Source organism: Tasmannia lanceolata, unplaced genomic scaffold (genome assembly GCF_043159265.1).
Source record: "Tasmannia lanceolata isolate RefF3 unplaced genomic scaffold, GAP_Taslan_0.1 ptg000054l, whole genome shotgun sequence".
Taxonomy (NCBI): Eukaryota; Viridiplantae; Streptophyta; class Magnoliopsida; order Canellales; family Winteraceae; genus Tasmannia; species Tasmannia lanceolata.
In genome coordinates this window covers 530,749-543,089 of record NW_027518731.1, presented here as the reverse complement: position 1 = coordinate 543,089, position 12,341 = coordinate 530,749, and the positions used below count along the sequence as shown (strand labels likewise).

At 38.0% G+C, this 12,341-nt stretch overlaps 1 protein-coding gene across 4 annotated transcripts; it reads right to left on the bottom strand.

Moving 5' to 3' along the window:
* Positions 1-260: 260 nt before the first annotated feature.
* Positions 261-11,577, bottom strand: LOC143864835 (putative disease resistance protein At4g27220). 4 transcript variants are annotated; one of them, XM_077375689.1, is made up of 5 exons: positions 11,185-11,577; positions 4,720-8,077; positions 3,870-3,965; positions 614-660; positions 261-509 (listed from the first exon to the last, which is right to left on the bottom strand). In XM_077375689.1, exon 2 carries the CDS (start codon positions 7,915-7,917, stop codon positions 4,738-4,740), a length of 3,180 nt encoding a protein of 1,059 aa, XP_077231804.1. In that variant the 5' UTR covers positions 7,918-8,077; positions 11,185-11,577; the 3' UTR covers positions 261-509; positions 614-660; positions 3,870-3,965; positions 4,720-4,737. The 4 variants fall into 4 exon arrangements, with proteins under 4 accessions (XP_077231804.1, XP_077231805.1, XP_077231803.1 ...); XM_077375690.1 differs by having other exon boundaries at positions 261-494; XM_077375688.1 differs by lacking the exon at positions 3,870-3,965 and having other exon boundaries at positions 261-494.
* Positions 11,578-12,341: the final 764 nt, after the last annotated feature.

The window sequence follows — 12,341 nt, the reverse complement described above, 5'->3', positions numbered from 1 at the left end:
TCCCTGATGTAGATAGGGTGTGCCCTAAAGTCTTCTTCATAGGATGATCCTAACCCTACTATCTGTCGAGGTTTAAAATGGACGGCATAGTATGTAAACCTCCACGGATCGAAGGGTTAGGATCATCCTATGGAGAACATTTTCTGGGCACACCCTATCTACGTCAGGACCAGAAAATAAATGGTTTGGATCACCCAAATAATGTGCACCATATAATTATGGAATCTGATCTGTAAATATTAAAGGAACCATAACAGTAATAAGCACAAATCGGATGCATACATGGCATGAGAAATCACTTTAGACACATCATCTATGGAGTTTTAATCCAGTAAAATAGGAAATAACAGAACAGCTCTATTCAAAAGAATGCTAAAATTCATCAATGATTAAATGATAGGATGAGTTGGTAATCCACCAAAAGTTGTGGTATGTCAAAATGTCAACTCCATGGCATACACAAGCTAGCCAGCACCCATAGTATCACGCCAAAGCTGTAGACATTGCATCTGTAAGAAATTAGCATCCTCTTCAATATCAATTAGAGACAATAAAAGTAATGAAAGGGAGCTCCTTATCAATGGTTCCTAAAAGAAACACAGCTAGTACTTACTCATTGGATGGTTCATTTCTTAACACTTCTGGTGCCATCCATTCTGGCTGCAATTAAATGGAAAACACTTAATTTTGACATTACAAGGGAAAAAGAACAAAAGAAAGATAGCTTCATTTAAGCAAAACGCAGATGTCTTAGACTAATTTTAAAGCAAGATGAGAAATTGCCTTAACCTGAATACATAATATTACTACCTACCAGTGAAATCCTACCTTTGAAAAAGTTGTTCCCTAGACTGGAAATTGACTCAATAGCCTATAGAAGATTCACATTTATATGTAAATGAAAATATGTAAAATATGTAGCTTGGGGGAGATATGTGAATTCTCTAGCAAAAGATGATTTGTTTTGGTTTTGAAAGAAAAAGAGTCCGATTTTGGATTATTTCTTTCGACCAACATATTCAAATAGAGAATTTGACCACATTCTGAGGACCACCTGCACCACTAGATAATCAAATATGGCTCAATGTAACTGTATACTTGAGAATAATGAGATTTAACTTTCGACTAGATTTCTCATTAATCACATCTGCAACAACCAGCACAATTTAATTTGATCAAGGTGAAACAGAGTAACAGAAATATCACAATAGCCCTATTTCTTTGGAGCCAATATATTCATACATAGAACTGATCACATGAAGAGGACCACTGCACCACCAGATGACCAAAGCATTTCGTTATAAAAAAAATTGGTTATATTCTCGAATGTCGAAGGATCTAAAAGATGGCAAATCATAAACAACCAGCATGAGTTCATAAGAAAAAAGGGATTTTAAAAATAATCAGATTTTAAAAGTCCAAAAATGATTAATGTGTAGTAACCGTAACAAAAGAGGCCATTAAAGATCAATGCACTTAAAATTCTAGATCCAAAGTTCAGTTCACAATTGTGAAAACCAAGAACCTCAGATCTTGTAAATTTTGTGATCCTTGTTGTTACAACTCAAAGATCGGTTATTCTTGTCATTTCACTATTCTTGGATCAAGTGCTTGAATTTCCAGAGTAGAAATAACACTTGAATTCTGTTAGACATCATTGAGTTAAATCTCTGTCGCCGATCTTGAATAATTGTATGTACTATTTTTCTACTAATCTTTTATCATTTCTTTTTTCTTCATCCTTATACAGTTTAATTGCAAATTTCTGCATTCCATCCAGTTTTTTTTTTTCCGCCTAACTTGTAATCTCATAATTGGAATTCATGTTAATTTCTTTAATTAGCTAAACTCTCCACTTCAAGTTCTGGTTGAATTAGTTCATTACATACACTATATCAAACAATTTCTGTCAGATTGCACAGTGAACGTAACAGACACTTCAATCTTGACTCTGTTTGTTTGGGGTTCTTATCCAATTCCTTTGAATTCATGAACCCTGACTTGTAGTTTGTCATTTCCTCTATATTATAACGGTTTGGTTAATTGTAATCCCTCGATAGTGTTCTCGTAATTTTGTGCTAAAATTTCAACTTGCTAACGACCTATCTATTTCCTGAAAATTTTCTAATTCCCTGAGGAGTTTTGAGCTCTAACCGTTCACAGGATTCAGCAAAATAAACAAGTTTCTGCTCAAATTTATCTACATCAGTATCAATCCATACTAAATCCTCTATTCTATTCACCTCTGAGTTTCTCCACCCATATACCTGATAGGTTCAGAGAGGATGTGAAGAAAAATGACAAAATTCCATGGTCCAAAATCTACAATGTGCACGCGGTTTCAACATAGAACCAGTCCCCCAAATATACCTCCCAAGCTGCCCATCAATTTGAGGCCACAGTTGCATTTTCTGGTTTTTCTTTGAGGGGGAGTTGAGTCCTAACAGAATTAACAGTCACCTCATGTCACAGGTAGTTTGGACTTCAAATTCTGGATAGGACTCCCTGACCAATAGGACAGCCTTATTAGAGCAGAAGTTCAGACTCTGTGCTTTTGATTCCAGACTAGTAATTGACGAAATGGTTAAGCCATTTGCGTGGACAGTTGTGACATAATTTGCTTCGTGTGATTGTGGAATTGTTTTCTAAATTGCACTTTTACCAGGACAGCCCGCTCAACTTGAGAATAAACCAATTGTAGTCATTGTTAAAAGCAAAGAGCTGTCAACAACCGAGAGGACAGCTACAATTCAGATTAGGGGTTAACACTTCTTATCGATCCTCACGTATTGGTTACCCATTGTGGAACGGGCTGACATATCTGGACATCATTTCCAAGCATTGCTCCTGTCCCTCCGCAACACTTGACAATGCTTCTGCATGTGAGTACTGAATCAGAGATCAAAACAAATGATAAATTTTTGGGTGCCGCATTGGGACATGTGTGTGAAATCGTAACTGTTGGGATTGTATTGGGGAGCAACTTGGGTCGGCTCCGGTTGAGATTTTGCTAAAAAATGAATTTGAATCCAACCCAAACTCGACCTGATTCTATCGTAAGAGCTGAACCTTAATTCCCAAAATCGACCTGAGTTCACAGCTACTTGTCTTCGTCCCTTTGTAGAGGGCATGACACAGTTAGGCCTTGTTTGTTTTGGACTTTGAGAATTGATTTTGAGTCCAAAACAGTTTATTGGACTTAAAATTGTAATTGATTTTTAGTCCAATAATCAGATTTGGTCTCAAAATCAATTCTCTTAATCCAAAACAAACAGGTAGGTAATGGATTTGATATAGAAAAAAAAAAACTAAATGGCATCAAAGAGTCTTATCACTTTTCTTATTTAGGATATCGTCCCATCCGCTTCAGCTTGAAAAATGTGGCAAGTTGCCTGAGGCTGGCCTGCTCTGTCTCATTTTTAGATTGAAATTGGTCATGTTTGAATGGGTTGGCTTAATTTTCATGGACATTTTATTTATTGAGCGAAATCAGTACTAGGACCTAATTCCAAAGCACCTTGAAAACAAAAGCGAATCCTTAAAAAAATGATTTGTAAGCAATAAAATAAGCATTTCCTATGCATCAACATCATGCAGACCAGCTATACCTAAATGTAAACAGGTGCAACCGTCAAAGATTCTAACAAACATAATATCAAACACATAAGGGGTTGCTTTAAGAGAGAATGATACAAGAAGAATAATAAATACAATCATAATTTCAGAGTTTTTTCATTCTCTATAAGATAAGGATTGTGGAATCCATGTCGTAGTAACTTGGATTGCTATTATGTCTACAATAAATTAAAGGAAACACAAAAGGCATAATACATCATTAGATAAGAAAGGAAAATGAAAAAGAAATTTACCTCATATTAAAACTTGGATTGCTATTAATTTTTTTTCTGAATGTTGATTGAGTTAATAAAAAGCCGGATGACCAAAGACTCCAAGAATGTCATCAACTGCATGCCATGTTGCCACACTATTGAACATAGATAAGTAATAATTATAGACTCAATATTATCCATTGTATTTCTTTTACTTCTTCTACATGGGGTTTTGGATTTGAGAGGTGTATGGTAATTTAGGCATTACTGAAACTGGTTACAAAACCAACTCTACAAGATTCAATCTTTTGATCTCCCTTTGTAGAGGGCATGACACACTTAGGCCTTGTTTGTTTTGGACTTTGAGAATTGATTTTGAGTCCAAAACAGATAATTGGAATTAAAATTGTATTTGATTTTTAGTCCAATAATCAGATTTGGTCTCAAAATCAATTCTCTTAATCCAAAACAAACAGGGAGTTAATTTCCTATGCATCAACATCATGCAGACCAGCTATACCTAAATGTAAACAAAACAGGTGCAACCGTCAAGATTCTAACAAACATAATATCAAACACATAAGGGTTGCTTTAAAGCTAAAATCTACTTCAAAATGGAATACCAAATTTCTTGTTACTTTAAACATCCTTTAATGGGGTAGAGATCTGGATGCATAATGCATAAGAACAATAAGAAATAAGAGAGAATGATAAAACAAGAATAATAAATACAATCATAATTACAGAGTTTTTTCATTCTCTATAAGATAAGGATTGTGGAATCCATGTCGTAGTAACTTGGATTGCTATTATGTCTACAATAAATTAAAGGAAACACAAAAGGCATAATACATCATTAGATAAGAAAGGAAAATGAAAAGAAATTTACCTCATACTAAAACTGCAGTTACCACTCTCCAAAAAGAGGCTTGAGGCGTGACATGTCGCCTTCGTCCTCCCACTCCAACCCTTCAAACCATGCTTCTTGGCCACGAATCTTTTCAAGTTTAGGTGCGTTCTGGGGTCTTACCGGGAACCTCTTTAAATTCGGGCAATTCAATACCCAAATAGATTTCAAGGAAGGGAAATCTAGATGGCAACAGAGACTTGTAAGCTTTGGGAGATGGAATAACTCTATAGTGTCTAATCGAGGGAGCAGAGTCTCTTTATCCACCACACCCAATTCCTGCTCCTCTTCCTCTCCACTTATTATCACCTCTATTTCTTCACACCGTTTTACAACGAGGTATTCCAATTGTTGAAGGCACTGTGCAAGAACAGGGGAGAATAGACATCGCAAGCTAGGGCACCTAAACACAGTCAACCAGGTTAGGTTGTGGAATGTCCCAGTTGGTGGTATGGCCCCCTTCCATATACACGACAGTTTGGGCAGTCTTCGTAATTCCATTCGTTTCAATGTAGAGAGAGGTGATGTAGTAATAGCAGCATGAATCTCTTCTCGCATCCCCTCTTCGTACTCAAATACCTCCTCTAACTCTGAGCACCTTGCTACTTTGAGTATCTCCAAGCTTTTCAATCCTTCAAGCAGATCATATGATAGGATATTTTTTAATTTCACACAACCGATAATGTTGAGCTCTATCAGGTTCCCGAAGAATCTATTAGGAAGCGGGCCGTGACAGATTTTCTCTAATTTCTCCATGCGTTTGAGGTCCAATCGTTGCAATATCCTAAAGGCATTCGGTGGAACCCGATGAGATTCTTCCACCGTATTGATGAAATGTTCCATTTCGTCACAATCGTAGAGATTGAGGCGCTTCACGCTGTTGAAAGAGACATCTAGGAGGTGTACAATATTGGAGACGCCCCTCAATTCAATTTCTTCGCTTCTTTCTAATAAGAGTTTAACCCACTTTGATATAGGGTATGAAATTATGTTGATGGATGTACACTTGTCGTAGTCGCTAGGCGAGTACCTTTCGTCCCACACGCAGATGCGGAATTTCTTTAGTTTCTCCCAAGAGCCGGGGACTTCTAGAGACAAACAATACACGTCTTTAACATGGATGTATAGAACGGTCAAGCGAGCCAAAGATGCAACCTCATCAAAGCTTGCTTTACTTCCATCACCGCTGCTGCCTCTTACCTCCCACTCTTTGAAGCTATATCTCATGTACAGTTCTTCTAATTTAGTCAACCTTGAAATGACATTTGGTGCCACCATTGTAAGAGCATGACACTGTGTCAAGTCCAAAACCTTCAGATTGGATAATTGCCCTATTTCTATTGGCAATTCTTTGATCTCAGTTTCCCTTAGGCTAAGTACTTCAAGTTTTTCCAAACCTCCAAGTAGGGATATGTCATCTAAACCCCAGCACCCATCTAAGCATAGTGTCTTGAGGTTTTTTAAGTACGGCAGTGATGGGGGCAATGATGAAATCTTGGTATTGCTTAGATCCAAGACGACAAGGGCTTTCATTCCTTCAATGAAATTATTTGGAATTTCTTCCCAACCATTCATTTGTTGTAGTAATAAGGTTGAGAGACGTGGGCAATTCGGCGGCTCAGGGAGCATACCAATTGAAGTTCCCATAAGTGAAAGCCTTTTGCATTCATCAAAATTCTCTGGCCACTCTGTCAGTTCCAGCCCCACTTTAACTAGAAACCCGTGCTCTTTTCTTGATGCGATCAGTATGGCCACATCTCTAACAACATCGTGCAGTTTTACAAAACCTTTTTTGTCACCGTCTAACAACAAACAAGAATCCTTAAGTGTTTCAACCAAGGCATGTATTCTATCCGATGCTTCCTCAAAATTGTTGACATCCTTGAAAACCCTCTCCCCCATCATGTATCTCATCAATACATCCACTTCAATGTCATGATCTTCGGGAAAGACACAACAAAACAAGAAGCACAACTTTGCTTCCTCACTTCCGATGTAGTTGTAACTCAGCTCGAGACGAGAGTACAGCTCTTTATCAACACCCTCTATGTTTCTTGCAGAAGACCGCTTTAATTCTCTCAATGCATTAGCCCAAATTGATAAGTCTTTGCCTTTTAGTGCCCTTGCAACCGTGACAATGGCTAAAGGCAAGCCCTGGCATTCTTTAGCAACTTCCCTTGCCAAACTCTGCAATTCATCAGTTTCCACAACTTCTGCTTTCTCTTTGAATAGATTCCATGAATCTTGTTTAGATAAGACTTGGACTTCGATATTTTTCTGGCAATTCATCATTGAACATACATCTAATCTCCGTGTTGTCATTATAATTTGGCAGCCCTTTTGTGTACTTCCGTAGGGGATTCCGACCTTTGTTAAGTCCAATCTATCCCACAAATCGTCCAAGATTATGAGTACCTTCTTTTCTTGCTTTAATCTCTTCAACAGTAGGCCTGCCCGCGCTTCTTCATCACCTTCTTCAAATTTCAAGTCTAATTTCACAGCAAGGTCACCTTGGATGTTCTTCAACTCTCGTTTTTGGGAAACAGTGACCTTTACAACCTCATCATACAGCTTTTCATCCTTAGCTTGCTTTCCCACCTGTTCCACTAGGGTCGTCTTGCCAACACCTCCCATCCCGTATACGCCGATGATGTTGATTCCCTCCTCTTTTAATGCCTTGATGATCAGCTTCTTAGCTGATTCTGTGGATTCAAAAGCCACAAATTCTCCTGGTGGGTTAAAGCTTGGACAAAGGCGGAGAGCTGCTCCATGAGGGAAATGCTGTTTTGCTAGCAGCTGGCCATCACCAAGCAGGCCATCAACAACAGCCATCGTCTTTGTTGCTTTTTTACCTAGAGAATAGCGCGAGCTGAAATTGGGGCGCCATCCCTTGAAGCATCTCTTCTTCTCCATCACCCCCTCTTCCAATTTCTTCAGGATTGCCTCAATGTCATCTACTTTTGTTAGCCATGACAGCACTTCACCAGGGATTTCTTGTACATTCCTAGTAGCAGCGTCCACTGATCGTTGCACATCATCTCTCCTCACCCCTAGTTTTTTAACTTTGGATTGAAGTTTTTCAACACTCTTTTTATAGCGAACAAGATAATCAACATGGCGCTTAAGAGGACCATATAAAATCTTCGCCACGTCTAAGATGAATGAAGCTACATCAGCCATGATGTTGGAGAAAACAAGGGATCTCAAAGAGGAAAGTAAGAGTGGAAGGAATAGCAAGTAGATGAGAAGCTCAAGGAACTGAAGAAATGCCTGTCTACCTTATTTCTCTCTTCTTCTTGCAAGAGATCACATTGGGAGGCAATGGTTGAACTTTTGACAGCTGTAAAGAAAAAAGAAAAAGTGTCAAAACCTATTCCTGTTGGGTACTATCTCGGTATCTCCACCATGCAATTTACAAAACATGATCATTATTGCATACTTTCCTTTTCCTTTTCGATTCTTTCATTTTATTCTTTTTTATTTTATTTTTTGTCTACTATGGCAGAGTGGTCCCATCTTTGATTGATCGGAACCCTCCATCTAATAGGCCTTAATTTGGATCTCATACGGCAAATAAATCACGATTTCTTAAAGGCCTATCTAGGATTTCCATTTATAACAATAGGGACGCCCGATTTGGACAAGTTTCTAACTTAGGTTTCGCCTTACTATCAAATTTTTTAGGAGTAGAGTTTTTTTTATGGTGTAAGCCCCTGTAGTGAAGTATTTTTGAAAAAATACTGTACGGATTACACTCTAGTATGATCCAAACTATTCATTTGATGTGCTACAATGTAAATAGGGTGTGCCAAAAAAATCATTTCCATAGGATGATCCTAGCCCTATGATCATTAGAGGAAATTCATATTATTGGAACCTCTATAGGTAGTTCTAGCCCTATGATCATCAGAGGAACTTCATATTATTGGAACCTCTACAGATAGGTTGGTTGGGATCATCCTATGGAAATGATTTTGTTATGCTCAATGTATTTACGTTGAGGCCCATATAAAGGATGGTTTGGATCATCCAATGGTGCAAGCCGTAAGGTACTTTTTTGAAAAATACTCGACTATATGGGCTTACCCCATATCATTTCTATGTTTTTGAAAAAAAAATGGTATAAGCCCTTTTTTTCTACTAAAAAATGGGCGTAAAATTTGCTTTACGCCCGTGGAAGAAATGGAGTCTAGACAAATATGGTGATGCTATGGTCTTGAGTTGGAGCCCGCCTAGCTATGGCACTAGGTGGGACCGAACTTTGTGTGGGATGGGACATGTCTCTAAAGAGCCATTACGCCGGTTGTCGCTTTGTGGCTCTCTCTCTCTCTCTCTCTCTCTCTCTCTCTCTCTCCCCCTATTATTCTAACTTTTATCTAGGGGTGCAACTTGGGTTGGGTTGGGTTGGGTTTTTTTCAAAATCGGGTTGGGTTGGGTTGGGTTGGGAAATATCAACCCCGAATTGAAAATCGGGTTGGGGTGTCAGGCAACCCGACCCGACCCGAAACCTGATTTCCAATTCCGATATATGCTTAAAACCCGATTTCAACTTAACACATTTCCCATTGAAGCTAGAAATGTGCTTAAATTTCAACATAAATTTATCCTTCAGTTCAGTTACAGAGTTTTTATATGGTGGATGCCTCTGTGGGAATGTGAGCAAAAAAAAAAAAACAGACATGTGCATAAATTGGAAATCGGGTTGGGTCGGGTCGGGTTGGGTTGACCCAATTGCAAATCGGGTTGGGTCGGGTTGGGTCCAGCCGGGTTAGAAATCGGGTCGGGTCGGGTCGGGTTTGCAAAATGGGTTCCTCGGGTTGGGTCGGATTGGCCTCAACCCGACCCAACCCGACCCGAGTTGCAGCCCTACTTTTATCACCATTTATTGAGCATCTTTTCCCATCTTTCTTTATTTCTTTTCTTTTCTTTTCTGGAAATGGACCCCCAAAACATTGATCAATAAATATCTTGTATCAGACTTACATATATGTTGCTTGCTTTAATTCCTGGTCGGCCATGTATTTGATTTGGATAGTTGTTAATGGGTTTCCTCCGAAATTTAAGGGATTTCACCCAAAAATCTAGATATTGAATAATTACTTAATATTTTCCCTAAATTTCGGCCAAAATTCTATACGAGATAAAATTTTATTTTATTGTATTTCGTCGGATTTCGAATGAAATTTCGAGCGAAAATTCAGCCGAAATTTTAGTTTCGGTGAAGGCCGAAACGCATTCCGAAACCAAAATTTGAAACCATGGGCGAAATTGCCAATGGGGAGACCAAAATACTTGAATTGCCAACGAGGGACACTCTTTTGAAAATTATACAGGGGGTCAAAGATTGAATTTGAGAGAAAACCTTACCAAAACACCCCTAGGGGTTATCAAGTCTAAAATGGGGTTATCAAGTCTAAAAAAGGATTATTAAGTTCATAGAGCCCTTGTTTAGACTTGATGTTGTCACCTTGTAGGGTAATTTTGATGTCGCCGCATACAACGAAAGTGCGAAAATAAACTACAAGAATAAGAAATCGTAGTCCTACAATAGCAAAATAGAGAGAAAAAGAAGAAAACTCCAAGAGTGGATGTCTTCTCTCTTAATTTTTTAATTGATAATAAAAAAAACAAAAGTCTCATTACAGGTCTCATTCACCCTCGTTTATAGATTAGGAGGGATTATAAAAATGGAATCATACATGCAAAAAAGAAATATCTAAAATCGGCACCTTTTTTGTGTCTACTATGGCAAAGTGGTCCCATCTCAATCCTAAATGACCTTATTTAGTTATGCATGGAATGGACATATTCCTTATTTGGCCAGCATGGAAATAGAAATAAATCTGTCATAACCGGCATGAAACAAAATGGAAATAAATCCATCTAAATGACATGCAGGAAAATGAAAACAAATCAGCCCAATGATTTGGCCTGCATCAAATCTCTCTCTCTCTCTCTCTCCTCCTCTTCTTCCCTTTCCCTCTCTCTCTACTATTATTCTAAATTTCTTACTTTAGTCACCATCTATCTCCTCCTTATTTTTCCCTGTCTCTCTACTATTATTCTAAATTTCTAACTTTAGTCACCATCTATTGAGCATCCTCTTTTCCCATCTCTCTTTATTACTTTTCCTTTCTTTTCTTCTTGGGAAATGAACCCAAACCCAAAACATTGCTGAATAAATATCTTGGGAAATGAACCCAAACCCAAAACATTGCTGAATAAATATCTTGTATCAGTACGTATATGTTGCTTGCTCAACAAGAACCCACACACGTTTGCCTCCTTCCTTTATAATATCAGTTGCAAAAGAATTCAGACATCCCAAGATTTCCATTTCAAGAACTCAGATGTCGTGTATATTTTTACAGCAAAAACTACTACAATGCGAGGAAATACAAATATTGCTGAAAGAAATAACACAGAGAGAGAGGTGTTTCGGCGTACCTCTTGTTGTAGCTCAATGGAATACAGTGTTGAAGAATTAATAGAAGAAAGAGAAGAATTCCAATAACAGTGATATGAGCCGTGAGAATAATTAGTAATGCACCTTAGAAGAGACTTGTTAGTTGTGGGTAGGGGTACTTTGGACGTAGGCTGTAGGTGTATATATACTAATAGGGAAGGTTCGGCAAAAGGATTTTGCATGGCTCCCATTACTCCTAGCACAAGTAAAGAACAACTTAAAGAGAAGGAGAACTTTCAGGTGTTACAGGTAAAGAATAAGATAAAGAGAAGGAAGTCTCTCAAGCACAAGTAATGAACAAGACAAAGAACGAAGTACAAAGGGCAAGCAAAGACTAAGACAAGTCTCTAAAGGGCAAGCAAAGAATAATACTGGAAGAAGGGAGAAGAACAATCTGAAGAAAAGTGCTATTAGAAAAAAGTACAGAGGAGAAAATCTTCTCCATAAGATGATTCTGAAGGAATTTTAATTTTGAGGAAAATTGATTACAAATTTCAGTGATCAAATCTTGAGCATATCTAGAAAAATTTGAGGAAAATTGAGTACAAATTCCAGTGATCAAACCTTGAGCATATCAATAAACTCAGATCGGGTCGAAGATATTTCTGACGAATATTATCACAAGACCGATCATCCAAAGATCTTTAGGAGATCGAAGCATCTCTCAGATCGACGATCCTCTCAGATCGACTATCCTCATTGTTTTAAGGCCAATTGAAGTGTTTTCAGTGTGAAAACCGAATGGGTTTTCAGTGTGAGCACACAAAGTGTTTCCAGTATGAACACCCAAAGTGCTTCTAGTTTGAACACTCATGGTGTTTCCAATGTGAACGCCCAAAGTGTTCCAGTGGAAAAACATAAAGTGTTTCAAGTGTGAAAGACTGAAATAAGAAAACTAGTTCCAATGCGAACAACCAAAGTTAGATAAGACTTGTGTGTGTGTGTGTGTGTGAAGGCTGAAAATGTCTCTTTTTATTTGTAGACTATTTATTATGTATGATTTGTATGTGTGAAAGCTGGAAAATATCTCTTTGTGTCTGTAGGCTATTTATCATCTTAAGGAGGTTCCACCTTTATAAAAGGGACTACATAGCCGTGTATTTGATTTTGAAGGGTGTTACTGTTTTCTTACTTTTGA